The sequence below is a fragment of the Rhipicephalus sanguineus genome, chromosome 3, assembly GCF_013339695.2.
Source record: "Rhipicephalus sanguineus isolate Rsan-2018 chromosome 3, BIME_Rsan_1.4, whole genome shotgun sequence".
Classification (NCBI taxonomy): domain Eukaryota; kingdom Metazoa; phylum Arthropoda; class Arachnida; order Ixodida; family Ixodidae; genus Rhipicephalus; species Rhipicephalus sanguineus.
The window spans coordinates 213874492-213896252 of NC_051178.1; the positions used below are offsets into that span (position 1 = coordinate 213874492).

At 47.8% G+C, this 21761-nt stretch overlaps 1 protein-coding gene across 1 annotated transcript in view; it reads left to right on the forward strand.

Annotated features, from left to right (window-relative positions):
• The window catches only part of LOC119388271 (ATP-dependent Clp protease ATP-binding subunit clpX-like, mitochondrial), a 72974-nt gene that overhangs the window by 30737 nt on the left and 20476 nt on the right, over window positions 1-21761 (forward strand). The window contains exons 8-9 of the mRNA XM_037655952.2: window positions 4644-4897; window positions 9651-9950. Of these exons, the coding sequence (XP_037511880.1) occupies window positions 4644-4897; window positions 9651-9950 (554 nt within the window). The remainder of the gene's footprint in view (window positions 1-4643; window positions 4898-9650; window positions 9951-21761) is intronic.

A 21761-nucleotide genomic window follows, 5' to 3' on the forward strand; every position in this document is an offset into this window, starting at 1 on the left:
GGTTGGATCACGCCATTGACCGATGAGTGCATGCAAATGAACCCCCAGCATGGGATAAACTTGGTGCACCAGGGTACTCTCTGCCTCAAGTTGCTTAATGATTGAGAGCACGGCACACGAATTGGTCATCAGAAACCTCCTCATCTAAACGAGCAAGTCGTGCACAGCTTCACGCAATGAAATAAGACTTGAGCTTCTCACACTCCCTTGGCTTCGTTCCCTTGGCTTCGTTGCTTTTCAAGAAAGACAAAATGGCGCACCAGTAGTCCAAACTACCATCTAGAGCTTAATAAAAAGGAAACCATTTCGACGGACATACGGTTTTCAGCGACTTGATGGACATGCCCATGGCCAAGCACACAAAACCAAACTTTTGGTTTTGCGCAGCTCCCGCGACAACTTCAACAGGGCAGGAAAGTGCACAACAAACTACATTAAACCAGCTCGTCGTGATTCCACCCTCCAGAGCGTTGTTGAGTAGGTAGCACTGATCGTTGAAGTGAAGCGCCTTGAATTCGGGGTTGGAGAGTTGCAAGTCCTTGTGAAGCTTCTGCATGTAGGAAGCTTAGTCGGAGCACAATACAGCTACATCGCCTACTACAGCTAGGCGCGGTAAGCTCTAAATCGGACAAACCAGAAGATGTATCAGTGAGCGCTTAGAACTTGCCCTTTCGATAAAGAACGGCACCAGTATAATAAAAAGTTGGGCGAATTGGTGTTGGTCCAGGTCATATTGGCCCTTGAAATCGGAGTTTATCGGATAAATCTAAATTGTGAGAAATCTTACCGGCGAATGTATATCGCATTTTTTCAGATAACACCGAAAACACGGAGCCCTAGCTATGTACTATATTTGAGCACATATAATTCCCCTGTAAAGGTGGTTTCACTGTAGCCTTGTGGTGCTATGCCATGAAACCACCCATCTAGGGGAAATCTGCACTGCCGCTCTGCAAGATTAAATGTACATGTTACATTCACCTCAATTACCTATATTTTAAGTTTAAATGCCTGTTATACAGGCTTATATGCGCTCAGTGTAGTAATTTTTAAAATGTAGCGTATTGTACCAGTTATAACTTGCACCCTACTGCTATACAAATCTTGCTATTGTTCAAAGTTGCTTCCATTTTACTTGGAACCAAAAAAGTGACGTTCACACGTGCCTAGTTCCAATTTTTAGAAATACTGTGCAAGTTAGTTGGGTCATAAAAAAAATGCTCATTTTTAAAAATAATATGTGGTATATACTTCAGTTGAACTCCTTCATAAAAGGCACTAATGACACAGACCATTGGGTATAAGAGACACCAGCGTGCCTGCATTGATGTAGGGGTCGTCCAGAAAATGAGAACATGGTATCCTGCTTATGAGGGACAGCCTGTATAAGGGACAAGAAGTGCTCCCCAGTGTGTGTCTCTTATAAAGGGGTTGAACTGTATTTGAAAGATTGGATTGAAATTATTCGACCAAATCACTATTCGCTTTCAATTTGCTTCGAACCTCAAGCTGACTATTCGCTCATCCCTAGCATTATGGTTGTTGGTTATCGCATCTTTTGTTCATGGGTACTCATATATAGTAGTACTACAAGTAAGCGGGATTAACTGAAGTATGCGATTGCCCTTCTCTTTTCTGTAGAGTGCTCTCGGATTGAAACGCAACGTTAAAACTTTTGATTTAATGACTGGTCTGTGCAATTGCTCGAGATAACTGCGTCTTGCTGCTACAAATCTGGCCGCGAAAGGTAATGTGGCCTCGGATCTGAGAGTCGAAATTACACCTACATAACCCGAAACAAAGACGGTGCAAACAGAAGTACATACATTACTTAGCCCTAAATTGTTGCGTTTCACTCTGTCAGTGCTGTACATGGTGCCTTGTCAATGTTGTTCATGTTCAAAGAAAGTGTACATGCAAGCGTGAGTGCATATAAATTATATGTCATAGTGAACAAGTACAGCTGAACACGGATATATGGAACCCACATATATCGAATTTTCGGCTATATCGAACTCGTAAATTATCCCCTTGAAAATCCTCTGTAAAAGTATAGAAATTCGCACGTTTATATCGAATGGTATTTTTACACGCCATCGGATATACCGAACACCGTGCGAGCTGGAAGGCGCGCTTCGGCACTCGCTACGCCCCGCGACCTTTGCGGCACTACGCCTCCGCCGACACCCGATACGCTCAAAAAACGTGAGGGCGAGAGGGCTCAGACTGTACTCCTGTTCGGCACATTCTCCAACTTGCTGAATGGCTTTTTTTCCCTTTTTTTCTCCCTCTCTCTCTTTCTCATGCTTTCTCCGTGTTACCGTCGGCTCGGAGAGCAGGAACGAAGTAGCTGGCGGCCTCCTCCTTTCGTCTTTTCTTTTTAGAGCAGGAAGGAAGGAGCCAGAGGCTTCCTCCTTTCGCCTTTTCTTTCTTTTTTTTTTTGTTGCTGTTTTGTGAATTTTGATCAGCCAACCACAGCCCGCGCCTTTCGTATTTGCTCAGCCAACCACAACTCGCGCCTTTCGTACATCTCTGCTGCCCTCGCAGGTAGCCCGCGTAGCTAGCATCGCCGCCATCGCGACTGATCGCGAGCGCTTTGTTGGCGGAGTCCACTTCCGTGAGTTGTCGCATACCACCGCGTTCCTCTTTTGCGTGCATGCTGTGCGAGCTGTGCAAAGGTGCTGCGGACTGCTTGAATTTTCGACTTCTCGTGTAGCAATGGCCAGCGTCAAGAAGCGCAAGAACCTTGACTTTGCGATGAAGTTGAAAGCCATACAGCGTGTAGAGGCAGGCAAAAAAAGTTCAGCGGTGGCGGACGACATCAGGATACTACTGAGCACGCTGAGCACCTTGTTGAAGAACAAGGCAGATATCAAGGGAACGGCGGCAGAGCAGCGAATGTCTGGAGCCTGTCGTGTGCGCACTCCTGCCCACGGGAAAGTGGAACAGGCACTCTATGCCTGGTTCTTAGAAGTTCGCGCGAAGAACATTCATGTGGATGGCCCAATGCTGATGGCTAAGGCCAAATGATTTGCCGCTGCACTCGGTGAAGACAATTTCGCCGACAAGACCGGGTGGCTTCACCTATTTAAGCAACGCTACAACATCGTCGGCAAAACCATTTCTGGCGAAGGTGAAGCCGTAAGCAGCCAGGACATCCAGCAGTGGATGACAAAGGAGTGGCCGGAAATCTCCGCGAAGTTTTCACCTGCGGAAATCTTCAATGCCGTCGAGACCGGTCTATTTTGGCAAATGCTGCCAAGCAAGACTCTCGACGTCCGGGGTAGCACGTGTCACGGCAGCAAAATGAGTAAAGTCCGCGTGAGCGTTCTGCTGGCAGCCAACATGGATGGGTCTCGAAAGCTCCAGCCCTTTGTGATGGGAAAAGCAAGGGCACCGCGCTGTTTCAAGAACTCTAAGCAGCTGCCCGTTCACTACGCATCGAACAAGAAGGCGTGGATGACGCGTCAGCTGTTCATAGAATGGCTGCAAGCGTGGGACGTCTAGCTGGGCAAGTCGGGGCGTTGCGCTTGCCTTCTTGTGGACAACTGCTCTGCCCACCACACCACCTGCGAGCTCAAAAACATCGAGCTGAAGTTTCTGCCGGCCAACACGACAGCGAAGCTGCAACCGCTCGACCAGGGCATCATCAATTCCTTCAAGGTGGGCTACAGGAGGCGACTCCTTGATAGGCTGCTGGTAAACCTCCGCATGGGCACCGAGCTGAAGATTGACCTGCTTGGTGCCCTTCAAATGATGACGGGCGCCTGGCGAGACGTGAAGATGGACACTGTGGCCAACTGCTTCCGGAAGGCAGGCTTCGTGACGGCTGAACTTGCGTAAACAAGTGAAGACTGCGACTACGAGTGCATACACGACGCGGTTCGCGAGTTGTCATCCCTCTTCCCGGCTGCCGTACCACCCGAAGTGTCTGCGGATGATTTCGTGGAAGCGGACTGCAATGTTCAGGCTGTTGTGAGCTTCGCTGACGAGGACATTGTAGCTCCGGTCGCAGGGACCCAGGATGCCCAGGCCGACAGTGCAAGTGGCGACGAAGATCGTCCGGACGAGGCGGCGGCTACACGCGCGTACTCCGCCGCTGAAGTGGCGGCAGCGTTCGGCTTGATTCGCCGTTGTTGCGGCGACATGGAGGAAACCGGGCTGTTGCACCTGGACAGCCTCGATAAGATCGAGGCCAGCGTCTTCAACTTCATTTCGAAGACGAAGAAGCAGGCCAAGATAAGCGATTTTTTTTTCACGCAAATAAAACATTCTGTTTCATCGTGTGTGTGGAATTAGTTGTCATTCTTGAATGTGCCGATTGTAAGTGATCGTCCACCACTGGTAAGGTCTCGGGACCTGTATTTTTTTATATCGAATTTTTTATATATCGAACTAATTCGCGATCCCCTTCGAGTTCGATATATCCGTGTTCGACTGTAGTATTTTATGTGCTTTAGGAGAGACAAAATCATTGCGACAGAAGGAACATTGTTTGTAGACAGGTGTCCTGCCTCTTTGGGAAAAATGTCCATCCAAACTTCCTACTTCCCTGCATTCCTACGTGCACAACAGCACGGTTTTCTCTTTATGCAACTGTGTGGCTCGAAGAAACAGTGTTTGAGATTGCATGTTACTTGCAGGAATAGTGTTCCTGGACGAAGTGGACAAGATTGGTGCTGTGCCGGGCATTCACCAGCTGAGGGATGTGGGCGGAGAAGGCGTACAGCAGGGCATGCTCAAGATGCTGGAAGGCACATTGGTCAGCGTGCCTGAACGCAGCTCTCGCAAGCTCCGAGGAGATGCCCTGACGGTCGATACCACAAACGTGCTTTTTGTGGCCTCCGGAGCGTTCAATGGCCTTGACCGCATTGTTGGACGACGGCGCAATGAAAAGGTACTTGCCTCGACTTGAAGAAAAGTGAGGTGATGGGGAGGCCTGGTCGTGTCTTTAGTAAATCTTGGCCGACACTGCACTGTGCCTAATCTACAGTCTGGCATGGATAATTTTGTCACACTTAGTCACGAACAGTTTCACCTGATCTAATAGCTTAATTTCAGTGCCGATGCATGTGATCTTACAGCCCCTTACAAATGGAGTCACCCTGGTGGCAAGTTGATTGATCAGCTGGTCATGTTACAGGAGAGCTATGTGCTACAAGGAGCTGCACGAGAATATTTGACAGGTCTCCAAGCTGAACAAGTGACAAGTGAGCAGAAGCTAGTGCCGAGTGCTGTGTCGGTGAAGCACAAGGGCAGCCTTTGACGAATGGAGCTGCCTTGGCGGCCAGGAGATCCATGAGCTGGCCGACAGGTTGCTTGCTCGGGCTGCTCATGTCCATACATGCCACGCTGGTTTGCCACCGGTTGCCCTCTTGCATAGTGTTGGCATTTGGGAGGAGGAGGCCAGGCTCCGCGCCATTCACCAACGCAATCTATTCCCCTTCTTTTGTTCATTCATAGCGAGGGTCTCGTTCTGGCAGACTTGATGCCTTCAGGTAGTGTGCGGGTGTTTATGCATTGGCCAGCTGTCAGCTCATAAAAAGATCACTCACTACGCGATGCCAACTGGCACAAAAAGAGTGTTCCACACTCACTGTCATGGCTACTAGCGATGCTGGCTAACACTCCCAGGTTTATAAATATTTTGAAAAAGTGGGCGGGAGGACAACCGCTGCTGTAGCTCAATTGGTGGAGCATCGGACGTGTTATCCAAAGGTTGTAGGTTCGGTCTCTACTGATTGCAAGTTGTCATTTTGCCCACTTTAATTTCTTTGCATTTGTATCATAATTACTATGCTGAAGTTAAAAAAAAACAGCGATTAACGATGTGCCCTGTACCTTCCTTGGCTTCATAGTCTGTTGTTTTCATGTTCAACGAAAAAACAAGCCCTTGATCCATTCCCCTTCTTTTATTCACCAACAAAATATGCACACATACATGTGCACATATGCTCAGGCGTGTTTGCTCACAGGGCTTTCGTTGAGTGATGTGACAATACAGCAGACTCCCGTTAAGACGAAGTCGAAGGGACCGCACTCATTTGTTCGTCTTATCAGGAGTTTGGTTTATCAGAAGTGCTCCCAAAAAAAACATGCTAACATGCTAAGTGTATCCAAATACAGTAAAACCTCGTTAATTCAAAGTCACTGGGACTGTGAAAAACTTTCGAATTAAGCGGGTTTTCGAATTAACGAAACATACAAAAAGCGGGATGCATGGAACTGAATTACTGAAAGTACTAATCAGAAGTGCTCGTTTGGCCTTCTAGTTTGTGGCTCCAAGGGTTGTTTTCCAGGAATACCTGGTCCCATTTTTGCTGCGAACTCGGGAAAACGGCAGGCCTCGCTGCTATCAGCGCAAAAAAAAAAAGAAAAGAAAAAGTCTCGTGGTCAGCTGAAATGCGTGCCTGCAGAAAAGAAGGCGTGCTTCACTGCAGCACAGTGGTGACACGCGGGCAGCATGTCACCTGCTCCTCGCAGCCTCAGCGCATCATGTTGCGACCATTCGCCCATTCTTTCTGGTAAAATAAAGAATATGATAATGGCCAGTGTGACGGAATCCGCAATGTGTTCTGGCTGCAAAACATGATCATTGAAGTTTTCACTGAGTTTTCGAAGTAGGCGTTACAGGCCAGGTGTTACAGGCCTGCAGTGCAAGTGCGGAAATTGCCGAAGCAACCGCCATTCGGAGGTTCGCATACATCATGAATTCCGTCAGACCATCGTTTATTATCTTTTCTTTTCCCAAAAAGAATGGGTAAATCATGACGCGCTGAAGTTGCGAGAAGCATGCGACATGCTGCCCGCGTGTCACCGCTGTGCTGCAGTGAAGCACGTCTTCTTTTCCGCAGGCGCACGTTTTTAGCTGACCACGAGACCTTGTTCTCTCTTTTTTTTTTTTTTTGCGCTAGCAGCAGCGAGGCTCGGTTGCTTCAACTGTCACTCATTAATATCGCTACAGTGCATTGCCCTGTGGCTCCTAAGAGCCGTCGCTTCCGTGGATTTGCGGCGAAATCGGGATCGGAAACTGGCACATGGCGCCCAAAGTTTTTGAATTAACCGGGCTGGCGCTGGCCGCCGCTTCAAATTATCCACTCAGATTTACATTGCAAAATATGGGACCACAGAAACCCTTCGAATTATGCGGGATTTCGAAATAACCGAGTTCGAATTAACGAGGTTTTACTGTATGTTACTTGAAAACACTGAATGGTAGTAGACTTACAATGGGGGGAAAGTGACAAGAAAAAGCATTTATTTGGCTCAACTTGGTAAAAACTATGCCTTCAAGTATCGTATTTACACGAATCTAATGTGCATCTGATTTTTCTCTAACGTGCATCTGATATTTTTCCATTTTCGGCCTGCAGTAACTCTTCCTGATTGACGTACAGCCGAAGATCTCCCTTTGCACTGCCCACGGTCACAAGCCTCGGGCACACGAAAGAGACACGACACAGCTATATTCAGTGTGAAAAATGACCTTCCTTTGTCGTGCGCTTTCATATTGAAAAAAATTGCACATCACAATTTTCACTTCACTGAGAACAGGTACGACGCTCGTAGGCTCCTACACGAACCAATGCGAACTGACAAAAAAATGTGCTCGCACAGTTTGTCACACATAAACATGGTGTCGGTTTCGTACTCGATTCTAACACGCGGGCAATATTTGTTCCTGTTGTTGTTTTCGTTTTGCTTTTTTTCCCCCACTTCTCTTGCATTTGCCTCTCTGTCCACAGCGTTTGAGATGGCCCCATGGGGGCCACAAGGTCTCGTGTTCTTTCGTTCTCCTTTGTACTCCAGCTGGGGAACAGAAGAATGTGGGGAGAATGCAAAAGAAAATGCAATGGCTTGGGGGTTCCAGTAGTAAAGCCCCTCAACTCGTTTTGTTGCTTTCTTTGCTGATAAAGCCATTTCTTCCCCCACCCACAAACTGGGGGGGGGGGAGGTACTGGCTTTATCTGCTGACGTTTCTTTTTCGCTTATCTCGCTCCCTCCCTCTGCATTGCAATTTGCTTTGCGTCAGAAGTTTTTCTTTCCCTCTGTCGCCTGAATGCCCAACCAAACTGCAATGTTTGTTGCGCAGAATCGCCAGTAAGTTTGTCTTAAAACAAGAGCACCTGTTGGGCGGTTTGTCTTAAGCGGATTCTTTTTTTTTTGCAGCATTGAGTCTATGGGAAACCAAACGAACGTGTTGTTCGGCGTAAGTGAGAATTCGTCTTAACCGAGTTCGCCTTAACGGGAGTTTAGTGTAATTTATTGAGTTTTCATTTATTTACTATTATTTATTGTACCTTACACATCCATTTAAAGACATTGAGTTAGGGGGATTACAATAGGAAAATATCATGAAGGCAAAAATAGCTGAAAGCAAATGACATAAGTACATATCAGCATGGTATGCAAGAAATAAACATCCACCTCAGCGGTACAGTGGTTACAGTGCTGAGCTGCTGACCCAGAGGTCACAAGTTCAATGCCGGCCGCAGCGGTCGCATTTTGATGGAGGTGAAGTGCTAGAGGCCCGTGTACTTAGATTCAGGGGGTCTAATTCCCAGAGCCCTCCGATACGTCACGCCTCATAATCGTATCGTGGTTTTGGCATGAACCCAGATATACTGTCACGAGGTCATGATGGTGAAGAAGGCAGCAGCCACACTATTAAAGACGAAACTCTTTATTCAGCTAACTTGTGCGCAAGAAATGAAAAATCAAAGTGCAAGCTATACATGCTCAACACTGATAGCGGTGATCACAGCTTACTGCTCGAAGTCGTGGCTAAGCCTAACTCGCGCTAGTTGCGGTTTTTTCGCGAAACCGAAGAAGCTGCATAGTGCTTCGTTGCGAGCAACGAATCGCATCACCCGCTGGCTCCTCGGAATCGTAGATGAGCACTTCACGCATCGGCAGCGGACTCCCCGGCCAAGCTCGTCGCACAGCGATCGCTCGGAGTACCGGTGGAAGTGGCTAGCAGCTTCACACATCGCCCCAAAACGCAAGACCAAGCACGCTGCACTCTGATTTATCGTCATTATATTTATTTTCCATTATTACAAACCATTATATTTATTTTCTGGAGGTTCGAATAGTTCGACTAGTAAAATTCCGGTGCGAATCGAATAGCAAACGCTATTCGAAAGATATTCAGAAGTTCGAATATTCATACACCCCTAATCATTACACAGGGTTAGTCATACACTACGTGTGGTTTTCACGGAAAGCATCCCTGTTAGATAATGCAGCAATATCACCGAGAAGGTTGTTCCACTCAGCAACAGCAGGGGAAAAGGCAGATTAATTGACGGCAAAGGTACAGTGGAGCAACGAACTTGAGCAAGTTGCGAACATTAAATGAAGTAAGCTCGCGCAGGACAGGGTGGGTCATTGGGAGAGGCCTTCATCCTACAGTGGAGATAAGACAGGCTGCTGATGATGAGGACGAACGCTTTTGATGTTCCGAATACTTAATTCTTGACAACAGTCACAACAATGCAAATCATAACTGCTCTAACATGATGCGTATTGAGTGCACTGTGGCCTGTTTCTAGAGCTGGCGTGGATTTGTCCTCTGCTAAGCCTGATGTAGAGTCATGCAAGATGCAGGCCAAGATGAGATGGAGCAGTGGATGTGTGCTTCTTCGCAGTACCTCGGTTTTTGTGCCCCTTCGCTGGACTCTCCGGGACGTCGGGCTGCCTCCCAGGCAGGGTTAGCCAATGCCTCGCCCTACTCCAGTGCCAGCGATGACAATGCGGAACGTGATGCTCTGCTGCGTGGTGTGGAAGCTCGGGACCTGATCGAGTTTGGCATGATTCCCGAGTTTGTGGGCCGCTTCCCTGTGCTCGTGCCTTTCCACAGCCTGAGTGAGGACATGCTGGTGCAGATTCTAACAGAGCCACGAAATGCACTGGTGCCTCAGTATCAGATGCTGTTTGGCATGGACAAGGTGAGCGGCCTCCTTCAACATGGTTTTCACTTAGCAGTATCATGTTAAATAAAGATTGTTGTTTGGTGAAGTGGTTCATGATATTGAAGGATATAATGTGCGACTACTAGACGAGAGTACAACACAGACAAGCTCAAACGAGTTGAAAGTTTCCACTTGTCCGTGTTGTCCTCTTGTCTTTGTCTAGTAGTTGCGCATTTTGTATCCTTCAATATCATATTGTCACGTGGTTATGGCGGTGAAGAAGATGGCAGTCAGACTTTGGCAATCTTGTGCCCAGGAAAGGGAAAACTCAAAGTGCAACGAATACTCGCTGTACAGTCATACATTTGTGGGGATTGAGGCTTGCCCGTTGCCATTGCACGGGTTTTTCACCTATTTCTGCCATCTTCATGTCCGATCATGACGCTCCCCTCCTCCGCCGTCCTACGGCACTGGGCGAGCGGGGGTGACGTTAACCCTCCTCACCCCGGCGCCGGATTTCGATGGTGGCGCCGCGTTCGAGTCTCGCGAGACATTTTGCGCGGGAGGGGGGGGGGGGGTCAGACTCTCTCTGGACCTCGTAGGGTAAGCACGTACTTTCTTTCCCGTCCATCGGCTCCTTTGTTTGGGCTCGCTCAGACGGAGATCGCTAACAGTGCCTTGCACCAGCGGCGAGTGCTTACCTTACGTTGTCCTTTTCCAAATGCCAGGCTGAAGAGCAGTGCGGTGCATTCGCGCGTGGTCATACTATGCCGAAACCATACCTATCGAAGTCAACGCGAGTGGAGTTTGCCCTTGCTCGAGCGATCGGGCCCTGTCGTCGCAGATTGTAAGAGTACGCAGCATAGTCGCGAGGGACCGTTTCCCTCAGTGGCGTGTCGCCGTGAGCCCTTTTTGCCCGCGGAGACGTGCTCGCGGCACCCTTTGTTTTGTACTTTCGCCCGTGGCATGGTTAAGCCTGTTTTGCTTCTCCCGCCGCCTTTGGGAGCGTGCATTGTACTGCATTTTGTGGTGTTGCCGCAGGCAATAAAGTGTTGCGAATCTCAAGAGCGGTACTGTGTGCTTGCCGCACTACGCTCGGCGCCTCTGTTTGCGCTCGAACGTACGTGTGCAGCGGCGTGCTAGTTCACGCGAGGCGACGGCAGACGCGGCCCTGTGGCTCGCTAAGTCCGAACCCACGCTAGTGGCCGTACTCCTGTGAGATACGTGCACACTACGCAGTTAAACCTGGATATAACGAAATTGGAAAAAGTTCGCAAATTTTCGTTACATCCAGGTTTTCGTTACACGCAGTTTTCGAGTAAAGACTAGAGAAACTATTGCGAAAACCAAACGAAGACGCGGCGGATGCCACTTCAGTGCCACTCACCTCAAATATTTATGTAGCACAAAAAAACTGCGTTGTTTTGGCTTGTGTCTTTCGCGTTAAAGATGACGTCACGCTGTGGTTCAGAGAAACCAACTCATCCAATGCTGCCTCGTCATCCTGTGAGCCAACGTGACGGCGCAGAATGTCTAGTGCGTCCAAGACCTTCTTCGCGGTAGGCAACGGCGATGTATCTGCCTCTGACGAACCTTCACCATCACCGCGATCTTGGGCAGTTTCTACAAGTGCCACATCCGACATTTCTTCGGTAGATACAGCATCACTGTCAACGTACAAAATGTCAAGTGCAACGTCGTCGGGCACTCCACCATTCACACGACGTGCATCCCACGCTTCACTGACGTCGGATGGATTTGAGGGTTCCTGGGGTTCTTCTTCGTCGACACAGCCTCTGTAACCACTGACACCCGGGCTTTCATGAAGCAATTTGCGACTGTGTCAGCTTTTACTTCCTGCCAGGAAGCAGCAAGCATCTCGATGGCTTGGTAAATGTCTATCTTTGTCAGCCGTTCAAAACGTATATCCAAGAGGATTTTCTGAATGACGTGACTACGATAGCACTTAAAGCTGTTGATGATCCTTTGTCTAACGGCTGTATTAGGGACGTGCAGTTAGCAGGGAAGTACTGCAGCTCGATGTTCGATAGCTGAAGGCCTTCGATGTGGTGCGTGGAGCAGTTGTCAAGCAATAGACATATTTGGCGACCCTGACGCTTGACATCTTCGTTGAATACCTTCAGCCATTCAGTAAAGATTTTTCGGCTCATCCAGGCCTTCGAATTGGCCACGTACTTGACTGGCATCCGCTTCGTGCCTTTAAAACACCTTGGCCGGGCATTTTTTGCTATAACTAATGGGATTCTTTTGTCGCTGCCGTCACTGTTTGCACAAAGCAAGACTGTGACACGTAGTTTGCTCTGCTTTCCGCCTCGACAATCGTGCCCTTTAAGCTCCAACGTGCGATTCGGCAACATCTGGTAGGACAACGCCGTTTCATCGGCGTTGTACAAGTCCGCCGCCTCATAGCGGTCCAAGATGCCAGGCAGCTTCTCGACCACCCACGAGGCAGAGGCATCGCTGTCAGCAAATGCGGACTCGCCACTAATCACTCTACCGACGACACCGTGCCGGCTCTTGAACCCTTGCAGCCAGCCGTTACTTGCCTTGAAATCGTCATGGCCAAGAATCGACGCAAAATCCTTCGCTTTCTGCTGCAGGATTGCGCCACTTATGGGCACGTTGCGTGCCCGTGTGTCCAGAAACCAGGTGAAGACGGCCTTGTCCACATCAGCGTACGTTGACTTCTTCAGTCTTTTCTTCTTCGAGCCCGTGCCCGACTCCGCTGCCTCGCGGATGCTGTCCTTCGCACTCAATATCGTCGACAGGGTGGCTGGGATATTAAATTGCACAGCAACGTCCTTCTTTTTCTCACCCGCGGAAACCGCATTTACAATCGCAAACTTTTCTTCAAAAGACAAAACCTTGCGCTTTCTCGGCACGGAGCTCATTGTCACAGCAAGAGCAGCTGAGAAGCCTAAAAAGAGAGAATGCCTGGCGCTCGCAGAGCCTCGCACCTTGACCCGCCTCACCGCTTCGTTCACCCGTTCGGCACAGTAGCGCCACCAGGCGTCGCAACTCGCAAGCAAAATCTGCATAGCGTGGCCTTCAAGATGGCGCGTCGCATTACCATCTTGAAGGCTTTGCAACGAGGAAACTCCATTTGCCGCTAAGCGGGGCAAGCTATTCTAGCGACGACGCTTGTATCATCATCGCGGCACGCACTTGCCTGCTGTACCTGCTGCAATGGTATGCGTTCTACCCGCAGCTGCCCCTGTGTAATATTAATTTTCGTATTATAAATCTTACAATATTTTAGTGATGTTACGACTCAAAATAATATATGATCAGTGCCGCAAATTCGTTACATTCAGGTGAATTACCGCAACACCTTCCTTACATGGAGGTCACAAATACATGGGCTTCTATGGGGATGGTATTGGGGATTGAAGGAAATTCGTTAAATCCAGGAATTCATTACATGCAGGTTCGTTACATCCAGGTTTAACTGTACTGGCGAGCACGGACATCATTCGTCGATAATCTAAAGGCTAATCCACCCTTGTGACTACAACTGGACACGCAAACATTCGCGACTGGCGACCAATAAGCGGCTCAAGGCAACCAATTTTCACACCTGCATGCGACCATTGCCACACAGAATGAATGTCTTCTTGCATTGTCATTGGCCCGTAAAAGAAGCTGACGTCCTGCTGGAGCACTGCACGGGCCGTGATTCTCGGCCCGGGCCCAAAACTCGTTCAAGTTTACCCACCCAAGCCCGGCCCGGTGACTTGAAGCGAGACCCGGCCCGAACCTGAGACAAAATTTCACCTACCCGGCCCGGCCCGGTCCGACCGCAGATGGGGCCTGACAGGGGCCCGAGCCAAGAATTTATAGGTGGTGTTGCCCGAACATGTAATCAACTGCAAGGCGTTTTAAGTGGCAAATATCTACACCTTGTTGGCACATGCTTCGCTAACAGTTATACTTTAACCTACAGTAATTTCTTGTAAAAAGTGGCTCACAGTGAAAACAGTGGAGCGGACATGCCCTACCAGAGCGTGCCCTACCAACGAACTCAATCGTGCACCCTTCCGGATATGTAGCACCTTGCCACAGCAAAAGAAATGCAGGAAAAAAGCCAAATTTACTACCTTTCTTGTAAGTACACTAACCTAGATAAAAATTGTAACGAACCGCGTGCACCACGTGTAATTTTAGAAATATGTATAAGCAGCCGAAAGGAAGAAAAAAAATCTTTTCGTCATAGCATTCTTTTCGTATACCTCACCAGTGCTAGTAGTATATACGGACTATATGTATTTTGTGACATAGTTTATAGTTTATTTCTTCACATGCTATTGTGCAAAAATAAAATTATCAAGAGTTTCCGGCTTTAAGCACGCCATGCGCTGTTGCATCACATATCCTGCCGCGCTTAAAGGGACTAAAGAGCAAAACGATTTTTCTCGCCTTAGTAAAGTAGTCTTCCACGATACCAAAAACACCACGCTTGCTGCGAGAGGACACTTAATAAGCGAGAAAACGCGCAAAAAGAAAATACAGGTGGCGACGCCACCTTGGAATTCCCGCACCATTTTCCGTGACGTCACATATTTTTGACGGCGCCTGCTTGGGCCTACGTAGTTCCTAATTGGTTAAATCGAAGTACATTATCCTCTGAGGGGGCCAGAGACTTGACATAACGAATTTGTGGAAATTTCGTTGAGCCAGTGGCGCCAAAATACGTTAAATGCTCTTTGCAATCGTTTACGTCACGAATTACAAAGTTCGGCGCGAAATTTAAAAATGAAACTTTGAACTTGGTTTTCTCCTCTAATAATAAACCTATGGTGGTGAAATAAACTACACAAGAGTTCTCCGAGCACACTTAATCAATCTAAACTAATTCATTGTTTCTCTTTAGTGTCCCTTTAAGGTTCTTGCACTGCTTGCGCTAGTGGCTAGCCGCAGGGTCGCACAACTTCTGCTTTGAAAATTGTGAAGACGTCGGCAGTTGTTGTTAACGTCCACCACTGGAGCAATTTAGGATGTCTTTGTGGACTTCTCAGAATTAACATAGCTGTCTGGCTCATTCCTTCATTTCTCTCGTTCCCGAACGTCATGCCACTCTTCAATATCATCTATAAAACTCCTCTTTGAGGGCTTCTCTTTGCAGTTTTCAGCAGTGTATGTTATGCATGGTTTGCATCGTGCATGTTATGCATGGTTTGCGTCATGCCTTCCTAACGATGTTGTACCGGTAGAAGGTGGCCAGTGGACTACGCAGGTAGGACTGGTAGGACTACTTGTGTAGGACTGGTGAAATAAATGACGTTCGAGTTCTCGGAGTACGCTTTATCAGTCTAAACTGATTCGTTGTTTCACTTTAGTGTCCATTTAAGAACTGAGCAAAGTCAAAGCGAGGCCTGACCTGAGCCCGCCACCTGAAAACTCGAGCCCGTCCCAGGCCCGCGGCCCTCGTGCCGGGTTTTTGGGTGGGCCCGAGCCCATGCAGTGCTCTACGTCCTGCTCCTGCTCATCTGATTGGTTCAGAGGTTTGTGACTGCAGTCATGGGACTGAAAAATAGACCAGCGAGTGACTAAGCCAAAATAGTCATTTTGTGACCAAAGCAGCCATTTCCGACCAGTCACTTTGTGACTAACTTAGTCACGTGACCGGTGCTTGTTGTAGGTGGGAATGATCCTTGACCCCTTACTGCCGGTTGTCGCGAATTCGCGACATACCGAAAGACGCCTTCCAAGTAACGCATGAAACGCGTGCTGCCTTCAACGCCTGCTGTGATGTCTTTGCAGCGAACGTAGCTCTCAGCACGAGACATATAGCACCATTTGATGTAAGGTTTTCCAAGCTGGATCCCAGTGTTGTGTATCAGTTGCCGGAGAGCGCGGAGCACGTGCAACAGTTCTGACTTCTTCGTTGTTTTCAGCCTGAAAGGCGTATGTTCCATCGCCTATAAAATTTTTTCGGCGTGCACGCATTCAAGAGGTTGCGCACGACATGTTACGTTGTTTTGAAGCACGTTTTTTTCTTGTGCGATCCTAGCTTCTGTGGTATGTCGCGAATTCGCGACATCCGGCATTTGAGTCAGTCAGTGATGACTGCCGGTATGACAAGTTTGTGATAGACGTCGGCCAATTTATGGAAAAAAAAAGGGCTTCGCATGCGCTTGCCACTTGAAGATGAAAGTGACGACAGCTTTCTCAGTGACAGCGAAAACGACGATATCGATCGCGATCCTCACGCACAAGCACGAATGTCTTCATCGAGCAGTGAGGATGAAGACGAAGATGCGGTAGACCAACCACGTGCCTCTCTAAAACATGCAGTGCGGTGGAAAAAGAAACACTGCCAAGAACAAAAGGAAATGCCACACTGGAAAACTACTCTTCCTCAATGTGACACTGTCCGAGCTCATATTGAATATTTCAAGGAATTTTTTTATGACAGATTCATGGATCACATCGTTGAGCAGGGATATCTGTTTGCGACACAGAACTTGCTCTGTCTCGTCACGAGCTAGATCAATTTCTCGGTGCCGCCACACTCATGTCATGCTGTCGACTCCCAAGGAGTCGGCTATACTGGGTGGCGGAGTCTAGGGCCGACACGGTGGCCGACACGATGTCACGTGATCATTGGGAGACAATGAAGTCAAACTTGCATTTAACACCAATGACGACACCAAGTTACGTAGCCCTGCACAGATCCGCTTTATCGATGCAGCGATGCCATAGTTGCGTTGCCTTGAACATATCCCTGTATTGAGCTACATATTGGCTTAAGTGCCGGTTGTCGCGAATTCGCGACATACCTAAAAGTATACATTAAAAGTTGCATTTTGTATATTAAAGGGGCCCTGCAACACTTTTCGAGCATGCTCAAAAAGCGCTGCCGATCGGTAGTCGAGGCTCCCGAGAACACGCGAGCCAAATATTATAGCGATGCGCACGGCCTGGAATTTACAATAAATTCTCAAAGTCAGCTGAAAATCGCTCCCTCTTCTCTCGACAAATGATGTATTAGTCCGCAAAATATGACGCGATTGTCGGCCGTTCCACCATTGGCTGATGTTATAATCACGATAGCACCCTCATTTTTACTTTCGTTGTTAATTTTTAGTTCAATAAGTAGATAATATGTATGTTTATATTATGTTATCGCGTTAAAAACACCGAACAAACATTAATATTAGCACTTCCGGTCTCACCGACAGCTCGTCTGCTCGTAGTTGCGTGGTTCCGTTTTCTTCGCCATGCGCAGTGCCGAAAACGTGAATATTTCTGTGCTTTTGACCATCGCCGGTTGCCGTTGAGAGTGGCAGCCGTTCGAGTGTTGCCTCGTCAGCTGAGAACTGCATCGTCGGCACGTTCTCACGACCGACCGAGGCACGGGCGCAGCGTGTCTCCGATAACAATGCTGGCGTCCGGTAATGGCGGCGCTTCGGGGTCGTCTGCCAGTGCCGTCTTACGAGGCGGTGTATCGGAGTATGGGCCGAAACCGATCTCAGCTGTCATTCGTTCCAAACGAGCGCGCACGTTTGCTTCCATGGTTGGCAGAGCGATGAAAACACTACGGCGTTCGAGGTGTACACCCAACATTACCAAACCGACGCGCAGTTTTCAAGCACGCGCGATACACAGCGCGATCGACTCCGCTCGACAAGAACGACGCAAGCCGACCGGAAGTGGCGGCACAGACCACGTGGTTGCGCCGAGACGCCAGAGAGAAAAAAATGAAAAAAATGCCGCCGGCGCTGACGTCGCCTCCTCGCACCTCCGCCCTCCTTCCCTCCCCTCACGCCGCGCGCAGCTTTCCGCGCGCTCGCTGCGTTGAGTTGAGAGAGAAAGCTGCGGAACGTGATCTCTGTAATTTGGTAACACCACTTAGACTTGACGGATTCGAAAAATTTTTGCGGCATATGGCTCGTGAAGAGTCATACGTCAATAATGGGACTATTTCAATATAACAAAGAAAGGTGTTGCAGGGCCCCTTTAAAACTGTGCATTTAATTAAAGGTTGCTATTTAAAGCTGAAAAACTAAAAACAAACTTTTTTCTTGGACGCTTTCATAAATCAGGCATTAAAGGGTTAACTGTCGGCGAAGCATGTCAGCTTTTATACTTGCGTGATTGAATATTCTAGAATTATTGCTGGTACTCATGTTACTTCCAGAATAAACTCAAATACCGTAAAATGCCGAGCAAGCGCCCCCCCCCCCCCCTACGGTGAAGGATAATGTGACCAGATTTGGAGGGGGGTGCTTGCTCGGTCCCGGACCAAAATTCAAGATGGTGGCGGGAGAGCCGCTAAAAATAAAAAATTCCCATCCATGCTTCTAATGAAACACTTTATTTATTTACTGTCTTTATTCCCCCTCTTCACTGCTGAACCATTGATGCAGTGACCGGTTTGACCAATATACGACCGGCCACATGACAACGGAATTTCATAACTAACGTTAGATACGCATTCAGTGTGCTCATTCTTGTGGTTCTTTTTACAAAAGCGATGCTTGTCTTGAAAAAAGAAAAGGCCACAGGGGAGCGGGGGGGGCTTGCTCGGTCATTGGTGCTTATTTCAGATTTCCCGAAAAAGGGAGGGGGGTGCTTGCTCGGAATTTTACGGTACTTGAGTCATGCGCGCAATCGTATGAGAAGATTTTGTAACAAATTCCAAAACAATCGTAATGGTTCACATACATTCTGGCAAGGGCTGCGCTGAGCGATAGCACATCTGTAGCCAATGATACGCGGTCACGACGAAAAGAAAGCAAGTACACGTAACAATATCATAAGGTGTTTTTCAAAACCTTCTTTACAACCGAGGTGCTGTGTTTGCCACAAGCAATGAAACTTTGCTCCATGCTGTATCTCAAGCTGCATTTCCTCACATCAGCAGCCGCCTCACCTCTCTAGGCACTTGGGGAGATGCAAGACACATACACATGCATACGGTGCCTGCATTGGCATTTTTATAAACTTTTGAACAAGATGTTAGGCTCACCATCACTTTGTGTTAGCTGTAATTTTGCTACAACATTGCATATTTTTAGGCTTGTGCGAATAGTGAATTTTAGGTTCGAAGCGAATAGTGGTTTGGTCGAATAATTTCGAATCAAATTAGAATAGTATACATCACATATTATAAAGAAAAATGACCCTATATGTCATGACCCAACTAACCTGCACAATATTTTTTAAAATTTGAAACAAGGCATGTGCAAATGTCATTCTTTTTGGTTCAAAGGAAGTGGAAGCAACATTGTATAGTAACAGAATCTGACTTATGCAAGTGATAGCCTGTAAAATATGTTACGTTTTAAACTTTACTATACTTAGAGCATATAAGACTGTATAACGAGCTTTTGAACTTTAAAAAATGATGAATCGGTGTGAGGGTAATATGTTCATCTAACCTTGAAGTGGGGCTTCGCGGCAGTGCGGATTTTTTTGGAGAGTAGTATTCACTGTATAGCACCTCTCCACTGCATTGAAACCACCTTTACAGGGGGTTTCCATGCGGACTAATATACACCTATTCGTTCATATTGAATACTTCGAAATTTTCGATAATCTAAATTTGAATCAAAACTAATTCGAATACTGTAATATTCTTTCGAATATTCGAAGTGCTCGAATATTCGCACAAGCCTACATATTTAGCTTCAATAAACAGCACACAAAATGACAGAAGACACACACAGTGCTGACTTCCAACAATTTTAAAATATAGATAGATAAAATTGTTGAGATCCAGCGCTGTGTGTGTTTTCTTCTGCTGTCCTGTTGTTTTTTGTGCTGTTTGTTGAAGCACGTACAACCAACAAGCCCAGCTACCCACACATTCTCATATTTTGGTCCACACTGTTGAATAAGTTGTCTGGCATAGTGGTTTGTCTGGATTGTATTTAGTGCTATAAGGTTTGTAAGAAATTCATATCTGTCCATCATCTTGCACTTACTGTGGTCAGGTGAACAAGCAATCATTGTTTCTCTTTTCTTTTTCTGCATGAACGAGGCAGGCAGGGATCCTAAGATTGTACCACATTAAACAGGTTGAAAATGTAATCTTGCCGTCAGATTTGTTGGAAAACGAAGGAGCGATAGACCTTGAATTTTTCGTTGAAGTAGATAAAAAGTTCTGATTAGACTACACAGTGTTTTTCAGCCAACTTGCGTCAAGCTAATTTAGCAAAATAAAGTAGCAACAGTAACAATGAGATTGAATCAGACTGTTGTAGCATGGCCGCTGGATGAAAAAGCGCACGGGTACGGCCTGCAGCGTGCTCCGAAACCGGCGTGACTGGGTAGTTTCCTGGACCACCGCTGCGGCACGCTTATGGCAGTTATGCTTGAGCGTGTGCGTCTTCGTGTGACGCCCGAAATCTTCTTTTAAAATACATCTAGCGTGTACATATCAGTTAATTACTGATCTTGCTTGTACATACTTGCAGCTCTTGGGAATTTTTGGTCTTGCTTTGTCTAAGATGCAACTTCGCGCACCGATTGCTTTTCGTGGAAGAAGTAATCATAGGCATATTTTTTAGAGCTGTGCGAATAGGAAAATTTTGGGTGCGCAGCGAATTCGAATATTGAAGTGTGAGTGCGAATCGAATCGAATATATTGTGACGTCGCAGTTGACACGCCTTTAATAAGCCTTCGAGCCTTAGGGAACCGAACACATCCGAGGCACAGAACAAGCTCAAGATATATCCCCACAAGCGAAGATGATGAAGAACACCATGCGATGATGATAATGTACAGATGAAGAAGGGCCTGATAAATGCCCCCACTAATTTCCCCCGCGGGCAAGCGGCCATCCTGGCCGCAACTTAAAGGTACGGAGAACGCCTGTTAAAAGGCTTCATACGAGATACATGCACAATCTCGGTACCGCGACGGCGCCGGTCAGTTGGAGCAATAACAGGTTCGACGCGATAATTAACGGGAGAGGTCTGCTCCAAGACTGTGTATGGGCCAAGAAACCGAAATTGAAATTTGTCGCACAAGCCAGGAGTGCAAACTGGTGTCCGGAGTAGCACCTCGTCGCCGGGGTGGAAGAACACAGCACTGTGAGACGCGTCATGGAGACTCTTGCGGTGCTGTTGTCTTGCCTCAGTGTTCACTCGGGCGAGCTGGCGACAGTGAAGGATGCGGGACACATATTGTTCACAGGAAGATGCAGATGGAGTGACAGGGGCGGACAAGAAAGAGACGTCAAGAAGGGAAGTTGGTGATCGGCCATAGACAAGGTAGAATGGCGAGTAGCCAGTTGTGCGTTGTACGGCGGTATTATACGCAAAAGTTACAAGTGGCAAAATTGCGTCCCAGTTTGTGTGGTATGGCTCAATGTACATGGCTATCATGTCGGAGAGTGTGCGATGAAATCGCTCAGTTAGCCCGTTGGTTTGGGGGTGATAGCTGGAGGTTTTCTTGTGCGTGGTACCGGAGGCTTGGAGCAATTCCTCAACAATTTGCGAAAGGAAAGCTTTGCCACGGTCGCTCAGAATGACCCGAGGAGCACCGTGACGCAGGATTAGGGCTTTAAGCATAAATGCAGCCACTTCAGAAGCCGACGCCGAAGTCACGCAGGTTGTTTCGGCGTAACGTGTCAAGTGGTCGACAGCTGTCACTATCCAGCGATGACCAGTGGGAGTCGTGGGAAGAGGACCATACAGATCAATGCCAACGACTTCGAATGGTGCCGACGGACACGGAAGTGGTTGCAGCTCGCCGCTTTGAGGTGATGTCGGGAGTTTTCGGCGCTGACAAAGGTTGCAGGAAGTGACGTACTTCGCTACACTGGTGGATAGGCCAGGCCAATAGAAGCGACCTTTAATGCGGTCGTACGTTTTCTG